At 38.4% G+C, this 19,633-nt stretch overlaps 1 protein-coding gene across 1 annotated transcript; it reads left to right on the top strand.

Moving 5' to 3' along the window:
* Positions 1-60: 60 nt before the first annotated feature.
* LOC103720563 (solute carrier family 35 member F1-like) lies at positions 61-18,080 on the top strand. Its single transcript, XM_008810326.4, has 11 exons — positions 61-822; positions 914-1,008; positions 1,164-1,221; positions 14,596-14,787; positions 15,041-15,117; positions 15,248-15,330; positions 15,573-15,624; positions 16,876-16,944; positions 17,203-17,289; positions 17,379-17,443; positions 17,666-18,080. The coding sequence occupies exons 1-11, from the start codon at positions 714-716 to the stop codon at positions 17,766-17,768; spliced, it is 990 nt and encodes a 329-aa protein (XP_008808548.1). The 5' UTR covers positions 61-713; the 3' UTR covers positions 17,769-18,080.
* The last annotated feature ends 1,553 nt before the right edge of the window (positions 18,081-19,633 follow it).

The following is a 19,633-nucleotide window of genomic DNA, read 5'->3' as shown; positions in this document are numbered from 1 at the left end:
GGGGGGGGGGGGGGGGCAACATCAAGCTTGTGTCGGTCAATCCACTAGATGTATATTTTTCCCAAGGGGACGCATGAAAAAGGGCAACTTGCGCGTTTTCTTTACTAGAGAAGTTATTATTAACGGGGCCAGCCACTAATGTCACCCTGCGAAGATTAATCGTGGATTGAAAAACAAAGTGCCAACTTCCCCATTTTATTTACTAGTGAGACAATTATGAGGGCTGCATCTACAAGACGAACTAAAACAATGACTTTTCTTTTAATAAATGTTGTGGTTCCTACGAAAGCTGCTTTCCGGAGTCTTGAGTACAAGAAGACATCTGAAACACTCCATAGCGACCGGTTCGGTAGACACGTGATTGGGATTCCTACCTACCCAAATACAAATTTTATGTGGTTCCATTGTCCCCTTGCCAACGAGCAGTCTCCATATTCCCATAGCTCAATCACTTACCTACTTCCTCTTCCTCTCCCAAGTCCCAAATCATTTAGAAGCTAAAAACTGAGCTCTTAGCTCTCCTGCCCAAACTAAAGTGGGTCCTCTTTGCTAAAAGGTATAGAAAAAAAGAACCAAAAAATATACACACCAGAGGTTACCTTGAGGAGGAGGCTCAGTCTCAAACTTCTTCCATTGGTTTGTTCCCTCTTCCGTTACTTTGCAGCAGCTGAGTCAGTTTATATACCATCAGAGTTTTCTGGTCTTCTTTAAGCATGAATAGAAGGGAGATTTGCAGGCTGGTATTCGTATTATTTCTGGGTCAGCTGGTATCTTTCTTCCTTGCAGTTGCAAGCTTCACTTCCTCTTACATAGCAGATCTGGGTAACTTATCAACTGAATATTATCTCTCTTAAATTTGGTTGCTTTAATGGTTTCTGGGTCTTTGAACTTCATGGATATTGTACATTTGAAGGTGCTGATGTACCGCTTACGCAGTCTTTCTTCACATATCTCTCCCTGGCTCTGGCCTATGGCGCTGTCCTCCTGTATCGGCGACAGAAGCTCCAGGTGAGCATCCAACCTATCACATTATCTCATTATGGTGGTAGAGAGGGAGGACTAAACTTTATTGTACGACTGCTGCAATTGCTGTTTGGAATTCAGAAGATTGAAGAAAGCTAATCTTGACGATTTTGATCTTCTAAATGTTTGGTCTTTTCCAGGTTCCATGGTATTGGTACATTGCCTTAGCCATTGTTGATGTACAGGGGAATTATTTGGGTATGTCTTTCTCCTTCTGAATTCTGTGTCATATACATTACATAGTTGCATTCGTACTACAAGTCAGAATATACAATCAGTTGCTATCATATTAATTTTTCATTATTGGAAATGGCTTTGTAAGAAAAATTGTGCATAGCCACTGTCACGCCCCAAACCCATCACTTGGGTCGACCACGTGACATGGCCACATAATCCCTAAAGTAAAACCCTAGAAATCATGTAAGGCCTAACAAGGTACAACATTCCCAAAAATGCCAAAATCCAAAATTAATGTAATTCAATCAAATCCAACTAAAATGTACTGATTTATTACATAATTTCAAATGTCCATAAATAAAAGATAAGCTACTTCAAACTATCTAGCAGTCTAACTCCAGATCGATCTCACTTCTTGTCCCATCCGACAGATTCTACGAATCCAGTGCTTCTGAAAAAGAAAGTAAGTATAGTATGAACTTTTCCAGCCCAGTAAGAATCTCAACAGCCACACACAGTAATAATAATAAAATAATCAAAGCATCAAATAAATGTCGTTTCATCATTTCAAAGGCTCAACAAACAACAAGTATATATATAACCATTTCATATACATAAATCCTTTTTTCACATTATGTGATCCATTCACGTATTACTCTGATTCCCAAGTTTTAAAAATTTATCACTTCTCGCTTTGGACTAACCAAGATTATGTCCCAGTCCAAGACTGCACAAATCCCACGCATAAGCTCGTAGCAGCTATCCCACGCGTAAGCCCGTGGAGGCTATCCTACGCATAAGCTCATAGAGGCTATCCCACGCATCAGCTCGTGGCAGCTATCCTACGCATAAGCTCGTAGAGGCTATTTCATGACAAGGTTAGTCCAACCCATTTTACATGTCTAGCTTTACATGTTTAATCACATTTCAATCACATCACGTATTTCCATAAATTTTCAAAAATATATTAATCCTTCCCAATTTAATTATTTCAATATTTTCATAATAAACACAATGCACACCTCGTATGTGTCATATCAGCTCATAAAACAAATAACAACATAATTATAAAATAAACCCAATGATACATCAAATATATGTATAGAGGTGCTCAGATGTAGGGATTCTTACAGAAATTTGTAGACTGACTCAAATACGGATTCGAATCGCAACCTATGAGCTGGGATGCTGAGTACCCTGATCAAAACCTCCTGGCACCGCTGACTCTTCTCCTACAACATCAATTATAAATTACAACTAAATCATTTATTATTTAAATATTCTAACTATAATTCACATCTGCTATGAGATCCATCACCAAGTCTCCAAACATCTCAATCCCTTCGGATCTAGGGACAGTCGGGGTGGCCCGACTCTCACCCTTGTACCACCGGCCTATGTCGTCGCTAGCCGTGGCCGCAGCCACGCCGCGATGATGGTCGGTCCCGGTGAAGAGACCAAAAGAAGGGGTGGACGAGAGAGAAGGGGAGAAGACCCTTCTCTCTTCATGGATGGGAATATGTCTCCCATCCTTCACCTCTTAGTCCAAGGCAGTAGCCATGGTGGCTGCGCCTTTTCCTTCCCCAACCTGACAACTCGGCCACCACTGGCTAAACCATCGCCGGCCGCCACTGTTGCAGTCGCTGGCGATGGTGGCCGGCCAAGGGGGGAAGAGAAAAAAAGGTCTTTTCCTTTTCTTCTCTAAGAACCGGGGAACTCCCCTCCCCTCCACCATCATCACGGCTCCATGATGATGGTTCTGCCCCCCCACTCGACGGCATCTCGGCCACCACCGGCCGAACCATCGCCGGCCGCCACCGTTGCAGTCGTCGGCGATGGTGGCCAGCCAAGAGAGGGAGGAAGAAGTAGTCTCTTCCTCTTCTTCTCCCAAGAACCGGCAGACCTCCCCTCCCCTCCACCATCATTGACAGAAGGCCACCATGATAGTGGCTCGGCCCCCACCTGACGGCAACCCAAGTGGCCCACGACCGCCGTCGTCGCCGTCGGTGGCCAACCGACGAGAGGAAGAGGAGGAGAGGATGGGATCACGAGGAAGAAGACCTCGGATCCACCATCCCCCATTACCAACCAAACCCAGCAATCCCTCTCCGACCCTCATACAGACCCGATCAACCCCACCCGCCATGAATCCCGGCCAACCCGGCGGCCGGCGGCGGTGAGATCTGGAAGAGGGAGGCCGAAACAGGGGTATCTTGTTTTGGACTCTTCTCCAACGATTCACCGGCCAAAACCCCACCAACACGACCCAATAGTCTAGCAAATGCAGCGCAAAGGGAATGTGCCCCGCTTACCTCCGTCCATTGGGTGTTTCGGCGACCTTTTCGGTGAGAAATCGGAGGAGGAAGTCCGTGAGCAACCCAGGTCAATGCGCACGGCTCCAAGACCTTTTCACTCGATTTGTGAGGGGTCTTCGTTAAAGAGGGAAGGCTGATGGCTTCCACCGCCCCTTCTTCGGCGATCAACCTTCCCCGACGATTGGCCTCTTCTCCGGCGGCTACCCCCCTCTTCCCGTTTATTCTCCCACGATCGTGCCTAGGGCACCATCGTAAATGGTGGATGGGCCCGGTCTTTTCGGGCCGGCCCGTCAACCATTTTTTTTCGGGGTATTACATACTCTTCCCCTTAAAAAAATTTCGTCCTCGAAATTAACTTACTTGAAGCCTCAAACTTTAAAAATATGCATCCATTATATCATCCCGAGATCTCAAATAGTCTCCCTCTCGGAGTACCTACTCACAAGATTTTGACATACAAAAATCACAGCATCTCAAAACTTGATCCTTTCTATTTACCACAGGTAGTAAGTTTTTTTTTTTTTTTGATCTCCTTCAAAAGAATTCCAAACTCCCAACATTGGATTAAAATGCCATAATTATATCCCAAGAAAATTAATTTCTCTTGATTCTATATTGAGATCATAATTGGCTTAACAGAAATAGGAGAAATCTTTAGTATCAAATGCTCTTAATATTCTATAATCATTTTTCTTTTCTTAACTTTGCCTATGATTAAATGATCAACCTTTATCCTAGGAAAACCGCAAACCTGTTCAAATAGGTATATTAACAATGTCAGAGCTAGGAGTCAAAGAACTATGTTAAATCATTCCAGGCCCAAGCTTAATCATAGAGCTATCAATCCGTTCACGCTAAATTTGAGATGCCCCAAAATTCTTCTTAGAATTCTCAAAAATAGGAGAGCCCATAACTACTTCCAGTAGGCAAAGAATCAACGACATTCCCCTCTACTAGAAAACTAACTCAAGTCTTCCATAATAATACCTTTCAGATCAAGGTATTATTATTATTTTTTTCCTAATCGGTTTCAAAATAACTCAAACCACTACACTTCCGTTGCGCACTCTGATCTAACTCATCAAATTCTCTAAAGTCACAAAATGATTTCTGACCAAAGTATCACTTTGCATCGAGACTAAGAAAATCCAAATTTTAAATTTCAAGTAGAACTAGAGCAAAGCCTCTAGATCTTTTTGTCCTCGATTTATATAGAGTATACTTATCATAACTAACCCCCAATCATTTAGTCAAGTTTAAGGTCACTACGTGATCTCCATAACCTTCTTAGAATCCAAAAATATCTAGGTTTAATTTAAAGGGGGTAATTCTTGTATTCCCTTAGCAATTTAATTAGAAAATCTACATCGATTTTTCTTCCAACAGAATTTACTTTAAATTCAATAGGTTAGAACTGTTGAACCAATATCACTATGAGTAGGAATTAACTCTATCAACCTCCAAATCCTTCTTCACCAAAATCCTTAATGTCTATGATCAATGCTACACATAATAACTCACATAAACATCTCAAAATCGAAATCTCTACTCAATATTGTATTTTACAATGACAAAGATTTCTGGTTAGATCATAAATCTAGACTTGAGTTCAAGTTAACACATCCAATAATCTCCAACAATTATAAAAAAAATTCAGGAGCCCAATCCAAATATACAAATTCAAATAATTAGAATATTCTACCAATTTGCATATTATATGGCCTTAAGAATTTAATCCACTAATAGAAATACACAAATTTACAATATTCAAACATATCAATTCCAAATATAATCCACATACAGATTTAACCTCGAAAAACATTCCTTTCAATATTATGAAATCTTCTTAGCTCACTCCAATACTAAATCAACGTACAAATCCCACTCTAATAATTAGCAGCAAAAACAAAAGTATGATCCCATCAAAATCCATATCAAGTTTGAATTTTCAGGTCATTTAAATAATATCTAAACATCGTATAACCGATATGCCATTGTTGACCTTCCTACACTTATCTTAAGTCAAACCTCTCTTATCATGATCAAAGACAATTTATACTTTTTTTCTACACTCATCGAAAACCAAACCCGATGCATACATTTTATCACAATGCCCAGTGATCTTACACCTTAAGCACTGAATTTAATTGTTATGTTCCGAATGATCATAACCTTAAGCTATGATATATTTCTGTCACAATACCTAGTGATCTTAAACATATGCTCATATTTCAATTTTGTCACTATCCCCAGTGATCTTAAACCTCAAACTCTAATGCCACTAAGCCCACAGTCTCTAGTGGTCTTAAACCTTAGATTACAATATCATTCCTGTTACAATCTCAAGTGATTATAAACCAAGGCTCTGATAGTTTTCTTATCATAATTTCCTACTCACACTTACCTGAATCTAAACCTTAGGATACCTTAACCTTAAGCTCTGATACCAAATCTGTCAACGCCCCAAACCCATCACTCGGGTCGACCACGTGACACGGCCACATAATTCCTAATGTAAAACCCAAGAGATCATGTAAGGCCTAACAAGGTACAATATTCCCAAAAATGCCAAAATCAAAGATTAATGTAATTCAATCAAATCCAACTAAAATGTACTAATTTATTACATAATTTTAAATGTCCATAAATAAAAGATAAGCTACTTCTAACTATCTAGCAGTCTGACTCCAGATCGATCTTACTTCTTGTCCCACTCGACAGATTCTACGAATCCAGTGCCTCTGAAAAAGAAAGTAAGTATAGTATGAGCTTTTCCAGCCCAGTAAGAATCCCAACAGCCACACACAGTAATAATAATAAAATAATCAAAGCATCAAATAAATGTCATTTCATCATTTCAAAGGCTCAACAAACAACAAGTATATATATAACCATTTCATATACATAAATCCTTTTTCACATTATGTGATCCATTCACGTATTACTCTGATTCTCAAGTTTTAAAAATTTATCACTTCTGGCTTTGGACTAACCAAGATCATGTCCCAGTCCAAGACTGCACAAATTCCACGCATAAGCTCGTGGCGACTATCCCACACGTAAGCCCATGGAGGCTATCCTACGCATAAGCTCGTAGAGGTTATCCCACGCATCAACTCGTGGCAGCTATCCTACGCATAAGTTCGTAGAGGCTATTTCATGACAAGGTTAGTCCAACCCATTTTACATGTCTAGCTTTATGTGTTTAATCACATTTCAATCACATCACGTATTTCCATAAATTCTCAAAAATATATTAATCCTTCCTAATTTAATTATTTCAATATTTTCATAATAAGCACAATGCGCACCTCGTATGTGTCATATCAGCTCATAAAACAAATAACAACATAATTATAAAATAAACCCAACGATAAATCAAATATATGCATAGAGGTGCTCAGATATAGGAATTCTTACAGGAATTTGTAGACTGACTAAAATACGGATTCGAATCGCAACCTATGAGCTGGGATGCTGAGTTCTCTAATCAAAACCTCCTGGAACCGCTGACTCTTCCCCTACAACATCAATTATAAATCACAACTAAATCATTTATTATTTAAATATTCTAAACTATAATTCACATATGCCATGGGGTGCATCACCAAGTCCCCAAACATCTCAATCCCTTCAGATCTAGGGACAGTCGGGGTGGCCCGACTCCCACCCTTGTACCACCGGCCTATGTCGTCGACTGCCGTGGCCGCAGCCACACCACGACAATGGTCGGTCCCGATGAAGAGACTAAAAAAAGGGGTGGAGAGAGAAGGGGAGAAGACCCTTCTCTCTTCACGGATGGGAATATGTCTCCCATCCTCCACCTCTTAGTCCAAGGCAGCAGCCATGGTGGCTGCGCCTTTTCCTTCCCCAACCCGACAACTCGGCCACCACTGGCTGAACCATCGCCGGCCGCCACTGTTGTAGTCGCCGGCGATGGTGGCCGGCCAAGGGGGGAAGACAAGAAGAGGTCTTTTCCTCTTCTTCTCTAATAACCGGGGAACTCCCCTCCCCTCCACCATCATCACAGCTCCATGATGATGGTTCTGCCCCCCCCCCCCACCCGACGGCATCTCGGCCACCACCGGTCGAACCATCGCCGGCTGCCACTGTTGCAGTCGCCGGCGATGGTGGCTGGCCAAGAGAGGGAGGAAGAAGTGGTCTCTTCCTCTTCTTCTCCCAAGAACCGGCAGACCTCCCCTCCCCTCCACCATCATCGACAGAAGGCCACCATGATGGTGGCTCAGTCCCCAACCGACGGCAACCCAAGTGGCCCATGACCGCCGTCGTCGCCGCCGGTGGCCAACTGACGAGAGGAAGAGGAGGAGAGGATGGCATCACGAGGAAGAAGACCTCGGATCCACCATCCCCCATCACCAACCAAACCCAGCAATCCCTCTCCGACCCTCACACAGACCCGATCAACCCCACCCGCCATGAATCCCGGCCAACCCGGCGGCCGATGGCGGTGAGATCTGAAAGAGGGAGGCCGAAACAGGGGTACCCTGTTTCGGACTCTTTTGCGATGATTCACCGGCCAAAACCCCACCAATACGACCCAATAGTCTAGCAAATGCAGCGCAAAAGGAATGTGCCCCGCTTACCTCTGTCCGTTGGGTGTTCCAACGAGAAATCGGAGGAGGAAGTCCGTGAGCAACCCGGGTGAACGCGCATGGCTCCAAGACCTCTTCACTCGATTTGTGAGGGGTCTTCGTTGAAGAGGGAAGGCTGATGGCTTCCACCGCCCCTTCTCCAGCGATCAACCTCCCCCGACGATCAGCCTCTTCTCCGGCGGCTAGCCCCCCTCTTCCCGTTTCTTCTCCCACAATCGTGCCTAGGGCACGATCGTAAATGGTGGATGAGCCCAGTCTTTTCGGGCCGGCCGTCAACCATTTTTTTTTTTCCGGGGTATTACAGCCACATTGCACATTATCACAATACAAGATATTTTGGAACAATTATATTATAAGTTATTTTTAGTCATAAAAATAAGCTTAAGCTTAACGCAGAGATAGAATTTTTTGTTTATTTTTTAATTTTCAAGGCTTGATAGGTTGGAATCATTTTTAAAATATGCTAATTTCTTGCAAATGATCGAAATAAATAAATCTAAAAACCTAAAGAGAATAAGAGAGGTATGCCTTGAATGAGGAATGTAGGAATGCCACCCTAAGAATGAATTTGCCTCCCTCTCGTATGGGTATTCAACGATACTATCTATAAAGTATAGTAAACCCAACTTAGCTTGAATCCTTCTATCACAAGCACAATCTTATGGAGGTTTGACCTAAAGGATTTTTTCAGTTGCCTAGGAGGAGGAGAGTAGAGAGAGATGGAAAGGAAACCGTAGGAAAAACTGAGATAGAAGAAAAAAAAGCAGAACTCTTAAGAGAGAAGATAAGAAGCACTATTCATGGAAGCTTTTTCTGAATTTGTGTTCGAGAACCTGGGACCTTTATAAAAGGCTCAATCCACGTAACCTTGGAAGGGCTCATAATGGCCTCAATGTCTCTCTTATAAAGGTTTTAAAGGCCCTATCAATGTTGGCACCTCAAAAAGGCTTGATAATGCCGATATTTTAAGCTTTATCATAAACATTATGGTATGTGAGTCAGCTTAAATTTTGAATTTAAAACTGATAACGATAGCATTTGAAATATGCAATGCTTACATTGGAAATGCAAGAGTTAAATACAAAATAAATATGGCTAGTAGTATGGCGAAAAACATTACCTGTGCGTGCATTTGAATCGCACATAGGCACATCACATCATGCACAAATGTCATGTTAGCATGCATGACCAGCCTAGCCAAGCGATTAAGCATGCGTGCATGTGTGGTCACTAGCCCAAAACCCAGGAGTCCTAATTAAGCCTCGAACTCTCATTAAATACAACCTTACTTGCATTTAAATATCCAATGTGGAATTATTCAAACTATGGATGTACAAAAATTCTAATTTTTTTTAAACAATACAAAATTGTTCTAACAAACCCTCACAAAAGGCAAAAAATATTTAAACTACTGAAAATATAATGAAGAAATTTTGGGCAACATATACTGCGTAATGGGTAAAAGTATCCAGTGGACTTGAATGCCACTTAGACTGATTGTATCCATCTAAAGGAGTTATAGTAGATTAGACTTTGAAAAAGATTCTTGTTTCAGATTTGTTACATATCACACACAACATGGATCAACTAGGTCTTAGTACGGTTAGGGCATAAGAATTACCTCGTGCTTATTATCTTGATTTTACATGAAAATCTATCAATGTTAGCTCAAACTCTAGTCATGATCTTTACAAGGGCTTTCACATAGGTAAGCCCTTCAAGAGTATTTACCTGGTACCCTGCAAACTTCTTGCCTAAAGCTTATTAAGGGTATAAATCAACCTTTTAGGATGGGAGAAGGTATTCTCCCAAAGTTGTTCTCTAGCATGATCACTTAATCAACCTCCTTTGTATCACATAGGACATTTTTTGTTGGATCTCCAGTCATAGATATTGGGTATTCATTGATGGTGACCACATGGTGGACCTAAGCCTCATCCCCCGTGAATCTAGGACTATGCTCCAAGATAAACCCTTGGTGAACTGATTTGCCAAGTTCTTATGTGACGATATGTTTCAAGAAAATTATGTTATTTTTTCCATGTTCTCATACATATTTGTGTCGAAGCTGCATGTGCTGGTTCATCTTCTTAATTGAACTCCTTTAGCTTATCAATTCAATTATTGTCTTATTGTCATCATGGTTTGTTGTAGCCTAAATTGATTTGGACACCAAAAGAAGCTTTGATGCCAAATCTTTCAATCCAATCTGCCTCTATACAGGTAGAATTCAAGGCATCCAACTCTGTCTCCATGATGCTCTAAGATATAATTGTTTGCTTGAAAGATTCCCAAGCTATGGTAGCACCTGCAAGAAGAAACAAGTGTTTGATGATTGATTTAAGATGCATCCTTGTATCCCTTGGCCATCTCAGGATATCTAGTGTAGCGAAGAGAAAAATTAAGGGTTCCCTTAAGATATCAAAATACTCTTGTTAGTGTGATTCAAAAAGATTGATTTGATTATGATTACATCTACTCAATCTTTATATAGTATAGGCAATATCAGATTTTATCCTATTTTTCATATATAGGAGTGATCCAATAAGTAGATAATATTTAGTCTGATCAGTGGGTTCATCTAATTTCTTCTTGTAGTGTACTAGGATCATAAGGAGTAGAAACTAGTTTTCAAATGAAAAAGTTAGTCTATTTAAACATTTTATTGATAGAATGATATAGGGAGAGAGTTCCTTCAGGGAATTTGATTAACTTCATTCCTAAGATCACATCAACTTCACCTAGATCTTTCATACCAAGGTTATTTGATAAAAAAGATTTGATCTCATATATGAGTTAAAGAGATGTTCCAAAGACAAGAATATCATCAATATATAAGCAAAACATTACACAATCACCATCAATAACTTTGAAATTAAAATATTTGTCATGATCATTGATAATGAAACTGAAAGATAGGATTGTCTTATCAAACTTTTATGTCACTATTTTGGAATCTGTTTCAATCATACAAAGACTTAACATTTACATACCTTATTTTCTTGCCCCTTTATGACACCTTCAGGCTATTCTAATATAGATCCCTTCTTCTAGATATCTATTTAGGAATATTGCCTTCACATTCATCTGATAAATAATTAGTTTATGGATGAAAGAAAAGGCAATAAGAGTTCTAGGAGTTGTAATTCTAGCAATAAAAAAAGGGTGTCAAAATAGTGTAGGCCCTTTTTTTGGTTATAACCCTTAGCTAGTAGCCTAACTTTATACATTTCTATAGCATCAAGTGTAATTGTCTTATGGAACACCCAAATACAACCTAACAACTTGCTTCTAGGCGATAGGCCATTTAGGATCTAAATTTGTTTTAATGAATTATATTGAACTCAAAATTGATGGCTTCCTGCCAAAAGGGAGTTTCGGGCAAAAAATCGGCTTCTAAAAGGTCAAAGGCTCATCCTCAATAAGGATAATAAAGTAGCCTTCACTAAGTTGTTTCCCTTTTCTTATGCCTCTTCTAAGTCTACAAGGTCCACTATCAAGTCTAGACCTTTTCACTTTTTAAATTCACAAGGAGGCTCAGATTCAATAAGATTAGGTTATAGGATATGGATGCTTTAGATGATATTGGATTAGAAATTTAATTTCTAATGGGAAAGATATTTTGGAAGTAACTTGTATCTGTAGTCTCAATAAGTGTAATATTTAATATATTACTTATCTTTGTGTTTATTCCTAGAAATCTATTGGTGTAACTATTCAAGAAATACTCTAAAAAATGGAACCTACTTTCTTTTTTCTAGGTTCATGTATTTTTTACGTCAGCTAGGCACCCCTATATATTGAGGTAATCTAGCTTTGGATTTCTACCTATCCAAAGCTTAAAAGGTAGCTTGCCTCCCACAAATTCTTGGGTGCTCTAGAATTGATTAGCATTAAGTTAATCATATCCATTAGGGTTTAGTTTTTTCATTCTACTATATTGTTGGACCAAAGTAAATAAAGAGGAGTGACCTCATAAATAATCTCATGATCCAAACAAAATATGGTCATTTTATTTGAGGTATACTCACCACCTCAAGCAAACCTAGTTCCTTTATAGATTTTTCACTATTTAAGTTTTTGCTTTAGCTATAAAGATCTTAAATCTATCTAGGACTTTATTCTTAGTTTTTATTAAAAATGTGTAACAATATTAGGAAAAGTTATCTATAAATGGTTACCTCTCCAAGTAGGTGACTTGGTAGAGTTATATGCCCAATGAACAAGAACATGAAGATTTGTACTTTTATGCATATACTTAAATGGTTTTTGAGTACTCTTGGCATGTTCATAGATTTCATGCTTAATCAAGATGTATTTTAGAAATAAGATTTAAGTTTGTCATGTGACCATCAAATTTCACATGACTAAGTCTTTTATGTCTGATATTAGAAGATACAAGATTGAGAAAAATAGAAGAATCTTTACTTATATTTTAAGAAAGTGTACTTAATTTGAACAAACCCTCATATGCAAACCCGTTTGTTACAAATTTGTTATTACCAGTGAGTACAAGTTTATTAGATCTTAAAATATGCTCATAACCCCTAGATACCAGAAAAGATCTGCTGATCAGATTTCCCATAATATTATGTAGATATAGCATTTTGTAAAGGACAAAGATTTTTTCTCAAGTTATTCTAGTTGTTCTTTTTCTAGCACTTGTGCTACTAAATTATTTTCAAGCATCACACCTCCTTCATATGATTCCTGAAAGGTGGAGAACTAGAAATGATCAAAACAACATAGAGGTTAGCTTTAAAATCAAGCCACCAATCACAATATGAATAGGTGAAGTTTACTAAAGGAGTTAGAGTATCTGACTTGAAAGAAGATTTGATACTACTTTCAACCATATCTTAAGGTTTGAGTTTACTCAAACCTTTTCTTAGTGGTCTAGTCTTCTTGTAGTAACAATCTTCCACCACATAATTGGTTTGCCCACACACAAAATAGGAGGCCTCCTTTTGATTCTTCGACCTCTAACTTGGATATGGTGGTTATGTTTGCTTTAAGTGATTTTAAATTTGAGAATGTTTGGAAGTTGGATTCTGGTTGGAGAATGTGGAGAGGCCCATAATAGCCTTCATGGCTTAAAATTGATGATAACAATAGTGTTTATGGGAGAGTCAAATACAAAACAAATCTAGCTGGGAGTGTAGCCAAAAATGTTAGCCATGTGCACTTTTGCATCGTACATGTCACGTCATGTACTTTTGCATCCAATGTGTGACTAATCAAACCATGAATCTTTAAAAATTTTGAACCTTTTCAAACATAAAACTATTCTAACATGATATGAATAAGTGGTTTTATCATCCTTTTGCTGCGTAATTGTCTGCAGCTGAATTATTTCACATTCATTTTTACAAAATTCAGAGATACAACAACTCTCTTTTTTTTTCTTTCTTTTTTTCCGGAAAAAATCTCTTGCTTGTTAAAAGTTAAAAGGAGGGTAATTTTATGCAACCCTGCATCATCCCCCAAAATTTGAATACTGGAATTGAGATCCAGCGTACGGAGGATTTGACGTTTTTTTCACACCAGTCCCTTGCATTGCCCTCATTTCTTCATGGATGAACCTAACTTTTGATTTTGAGGGACACTATTTTTTTTCTTTTCTTTTTTGCGGAAACAGATGGTTGATAGATTTCTAATACGGATACATCTAATAGAATTAGAAAATAATAAATTCTGGAGCGCTTTGGCAGCTCTTTTTCCCAACCCACATAGTGCCCCTCGAGTGATCGGCCACATACGAGGCCACCCAGTCCACGGCCCTATTTACTTCTCTGAAAATATGCTTAGCCCAAAAGGTCATTCCATCACTCATCATAGCCCAAATATTCCGAAGTTGGAGGTGGCCTATCCGCAGTTTTTTCTTTCAACACTTAGGAGCTGGTCCAGGAACCGTTGAGTGTGATATGAATTCCGCAACGTTAGTTGGCATCTTCGGTTCTTGATGAATTACTACTCCAAGTACCCCTCATGTGGCACATCATAAGGAAATGCCAGGCCAATCATTTTCCTCAAACTTGCAGCCATATGAACTCTGATCAGCAGTATCATGCCCCAATTGTTTATGTCTGCGAAATCCTCCGAGGATAGTGGAATTTGTCACTGAACATTTGCTATTTATCAATTAAGTTTTTTTTTTCAGCTGAAGGATATGATATACTGCAACAAATATCATGGACCTGTTGCACTAATACAAAATAGCATGACACCAATGCTTTTCAACTGAATGCATTTCCTGGATCAAAAATTGTGATATTTTTGCTCTAAATATCCTCTTGTTCGTCTTTCGGGTTTATGTTCACTTCTACTCATTCTTCTGCTTATGCTAATCATGACTAGGAAATGCTTGTCTATTGCTACTGATTGCTTCTATTTTTAAGTGTCCATGCTGATGATACCTGGTTTAAATGTTAATGTGGATACTGAGGGGCATGAATGCTCTGATGCAGTTATCAAGGCTTACCAGTACTCATCAATTACCAGTGTGACGCTGCTGGACTGTTGGACTATACCATGGGTTATAATCCTAACCTGGCTTGTGTTGGGAACACGGTATTCCCTGTGGCAGTTTTTGGGCGCTGCCATTTGTGTCGTAGGCCTTGGCTTGGTTCTTCTCTCAGATTCAACAGAGTCTAGTGGAGGTAATTGTTGCCCCACAAAAAGTTTAACAATGATTCTCCATGGAGCTCTGAAAGAGTATTTCAGCATAATACCTGTTACATTCCTTAGACAAGGGAAATCTTTTCGTGTTTACTAATCATTTGATATCTGAAAACATTTTCAATCTTTTATCTAAGGAGGTGCAACAAGTGGATAGGTCTACTGTGTGAGCTTAGAGTTTTAGGTTCGATGGATATGTCTTAACACTAGTCTTACAACTTTGTTGCCTTGTAGATGCCAAGAAACCACTTTTGGGAGATGCGCTTGTTATTGCAGGGACATTTTGTTATGCATTTAGCAATGTTGGAGAGGTTAGTGAAGGCCTTGATAACGTTTTGACCCTCTCTGATTTCCATCACAGTTGCTATATTAGTTTTGTAATTTAGGGCAGTATGCTATCAGTTTGTGATTTTTCTAATGTTCTATTGTTTGTTGACACAGGAATTTTGTTGCAAAACGAAAGATCGAGTTGAAGTTGTAGCAATGCTTGGAGTTTTCGGGGTGCTAGTTAGTGCATGTGAGATGTATCCTTCTGGATTATCAAAACTGCATTTTTCTTCTTATTGTCACTTGCTAATCAGGAATCATTATGATTTATAAAATGCTCAGGTATATTTTGTTCTATGAGATCAAACTATAGAATGTGTATATAATGATGTTTTATGGTGTTGAGTTCTGCTTCTGTTGGCAATTCTTACCTTAGGATAACATCTTGCTCAAAAGCATGAAAGTAATTGATATTGTTTTCCTTCCATGACTCTCTTAGAGCTATTTTTGAGCGGAAGGATCTTGAAGCAGTCAAGTGGACTTCCACAATGGTAAATACTCTTCTAACTTTTGAAATTTTGCAATGACTGATGTCTTCTCACAAGCTGCATTTTACTCACCCTTATCTTTGCCAAAAAATGCTAGGATCCACTCAATTGAATTGCCTCTGTTATGTTGCAAAAAGAACCTACAGCGTGCCAATTTTCGAGAAATAGATACCGGCAAAGTTATATTTCCAATATTAGCTTATCGGCATCTAATAATAGTTTTCAAACATTATCTCTTTTTTTCAAAGAGAGTGAGAAAGAGAGAAAAGGAGGGAGACCCACCCGACTTTAATTACCGAAACCAAATACTTGGGGATAAACCATTCAAGATTTGAATCTGAAACCTCTGGTTGCTAAGCTAAAGGGTGTCACAATTGGGACAAGCCCCAATTCACTTTTCAAACACCACCTCTTGTGTCACTTTAGCAAATTAGTTTGGCCCCTAATGCTCTGCTTTCACCAACTGCTTTTATCATGTCACATTGATCAGTCTAGTTGGCAAGAATTAATACTAACAACTTCTTTATGGTTGTAGACATTCATTTATCTGTATCATATCAATAATAAAATATAGTCCTTGACTGTCCTTGAATGTAATACAAGATGCAAGGTTGGCAATCTCATCACAAGAGAAGGTAAATATTCATGTGCAACTATTTTGCAGAGAATATGGAAATCGACATGGAAACCAACCAGTGAGTATCTATACATAGCATGCTTGCTTGTAAATCTATGTCAAAATTCTTACATGACAACAAGAGTATCTAGAAGACACCCTTTCATGTGAGTGTGTGTGTGTGTGTGTGTGTGTGTGCATAAGAGCCTTAAAAAAGCAAATCATGGGAAATGATGGTTACTATCGTGCTGACTTCCCTGAATCCTTCGGCATACACTGTGTTCTTTCTTTCAAGTTCACCATGCAAAGATGTCCCCGAAATTTAAAAATGATATAAAGTATACAAAAGAAATGATAATGCGCTGGCATGACACAGAAATCTTTAACAAAAATTTTACGTACTAACCTGGAGGTTTCTTCTTGTGCTTTTTTTAGTTTGATATCATGCTGGATGTCAGACAAGAAGGAAGAGAACATTACATGTTGGCTGTGACTTTTCTTTGTTGAGTTTTTTTGTTTGATCCTCCTATCTGCCTCTTGTAACTTCAATAACTCAACACATGCAAAACAACAACCCTTGTACAATAATTTTTTTCTTTTATCAGGAACTGACTGTGGTGCTGTTTTATATTTGTCAGATATCTCTATTTTTTGGCTTCGCAGCAGCAACCTTTTTGTTCTATACTGTTGTCCCATTTGTCCTGAAGGTCAGATTCCTACATGCACATTTTAGTTAGACATTTTTTTACTCATGAAACACTTTAAATAGAGAATTTAGTTAGTATTACCAACAGTGTTGGTGAGGATTCCAAGTTGCCTATTCACTGGGCCAATCTTACAAGAGCTCTATTAACATCAAACATGAAGCAGAAAATTTTAGCAGCCACCGAAACAGTTTACAATTACGTAAGTCCATGGCCAAATGATAATCCGTTTTGGAAACTTTATTTTTGTCTCACATGCAGATGAGTGGAGCCACTTTATTCAATCTCTCCCTTCTCACATCTGACATGTGGGCAGTGGCCATTCGCGTCATCTTCTACCATCAACAGGTTGTCTCTTCCTTCCTTTGTTTTTTGCTCATGATAACAGCGTCTGCTATAGCTACATTGTGATGGCGAGTTTGCCAAATTTATTGCAGGTGGATTGGTTATACTATCTTGCATTTGTAGCTGTGGCCATTGGACTGATCATCTACTCATTGAAGTAAGTTCCACGAAACCCTTCCAAGTGATGATTAGCAGCTTTAATATTATACCTAAAACGTTTCCCCGGCCTTTTCTCAAGGCAATAGCATATCTGACACATTTGATGGAAATGAAAGTGAAACTTGCTCATCACAAGTTCTATATTTATCCTCCTTTGCTTTCAGTGGTGTATAGGCAATGTGTGGATCTAATAAGCCTCATTCTCCTCCTTTTTTGCTAGTGAGACTGGTATGCTCAATGCAACAGCTACCGGGAATGAGGAAGAAACTATTCAGTATGAACGACTCGCTCAAGAAAATTCGGCACCAGTGATGCTGTCTTGAAGAGGGTGCATCAAACAACACAAAGCTAATAAGTTGTTGAATCTACATAAAACTGTCAAAAGAATCTGAAAGGTTTATGAAGGTCACCAAGTTGCACCTAAATTCAATCCAGAACTGCTGCCTTCTTCGTAATGGTTCAGCCAAGAAGCTTTGTGTAAAGTAAAATCTCCCCCCACTCATTTTTGCATGCGAACAAATTGAACTCGTAATGCTTGAAACTGTTTGACAACTGCAACTCCAGCCGCATTTAGTATCTGGTTGGTTGTCCAATGTAACTGATATTTGTTAAGTAATAGATAAATGTTAGCGAAACCCAAAAAGGAAGAGATTTAGTGGATAGATGATTTTGGCATACACTTTTAACAAGCAAGAAATCAACTAGAGAACCCAGCTGATGTCATACTTATGAGAAATAGTTGATAGCAAATCAGTTATCCCCTAAATCTATTCCGTATTTAGATTCACCGAGAATCTTTTTAGGTAATAAGGGCCCTTCCAGAAAATTCGCTGCATCATCCTTGCAACAGAAGCCAGGGTCTGAATTGATAAAGAAACAGTGCAAAAAAAATTCTATGTAAAATTAAATGTTGATAGGATGAGTTGTCAAGCTAAGGTAATATGGTCGCAAAAATGCGATGGCCAAAATTGTGCGTGGAGGCTTCGTACCTAGACATCACAACCAACAGTGAATTCCTCCAGATTTCCGTTGTCACCAGTGTTTGGCATCTGTAGAATTAAAAAATGTACTTATAGAAATCCAGCCTCCTGGAAGCTGTCCTTAATTTCAGGCATTGACCACCTGCTCAAGCAAGATTGTGATCATTTAACTTTATTGATTTTTTATGTGAGAAGAAACCGAGCATCAATTTGTAATCTTTCCTATGGCTAATGCATCCAAAGAAGTTACGAAGTTAAGATTCCTGAGAAATGAAAATATGATGAATTAACAGCTCATGCTCTCAAACAACGCTATAATATCTATTGGATGTTGAGCATTCATTCCAAATTCAAAACTTAACTGGTACTTGACGATGGTTTCTCTCTGAACTAGTTAAGAATGGAAGGTGTTGCAACCGATTTCGGGACATCGATGTGGATCGCTTTCGTAGACATGCGAGACAATAAACAAGGGTGAGAGCTCATTGAAATGGCTTTAGCCAGGCCTCCAATGCTTTAGACCCTACTTGGGGGAGCTATTGGCAATAAAGTTTTTGAAAGTAGCGCCGTTGGAAATAGAGCTTTCTAAAGTAGAACTTTTATAAAAAGTCGTTTGCTATTTGGTAACTATATATCACTTTAATATGTGTTTGGTAAACAAATTGAGAAAATACTTTGGGTATAACAAAATAACCATAAAAGACACTGCATAGTATTATACAACAGAGCATAATAAAATTTAATATGTATTAATACATAAATATATGATATAGTATAATATTATTGTAATGTAATATAATATTATTATAATATAGTACTATAACATTGTATACTATAACATAATTATTTAATCTAATATTAAATTATTTAACATAACATATCAATATATTATAATATAATATAATATAATATTATATTTATAGTATAATATAATAATAATGGTATAAAATATTATAATTATTAGCATAATTAATTTTTCAAAATATAACAAAATATTAAATTATTTAACATAATATATTAATGTATTATGATATAATGTAATATAATATTATATTTGCAGTCAAGGTTCGCCGTACCGGCGAGCACTGGTACCCATACGGTTTCGGTTCAGTACCAGCTTGAAACCAGTACCGAACCGGAGCCGCGCGCGGGCATAAAAAAAAGCAAAAAAAAAAAAAACAACGTGTCCACGCGTGTCTTTGGATGCG

This window comes from Phoenix dactylifera, unplaced genomic scaffold, assembly GCF_009389715.1.
Source record: "Phoenix dactylifera cultivar Barhee BC4 unplaced genomic scaffold, palm_55x_up_171113_PBpolish2nd_filt_p 000403F, whole genome shotgun sequence".
Taxonomy (NCBI): domain Eukaryota; kingdom Viridiplantae; phylum Streptophyta; class Magnoliopsida; order Arecales; family Arecaceae; genus Phoenix; species Phoenix dactylifera.
This window is presented reverse-complemented; position numbering and strand designations above follow the sequence as displayed.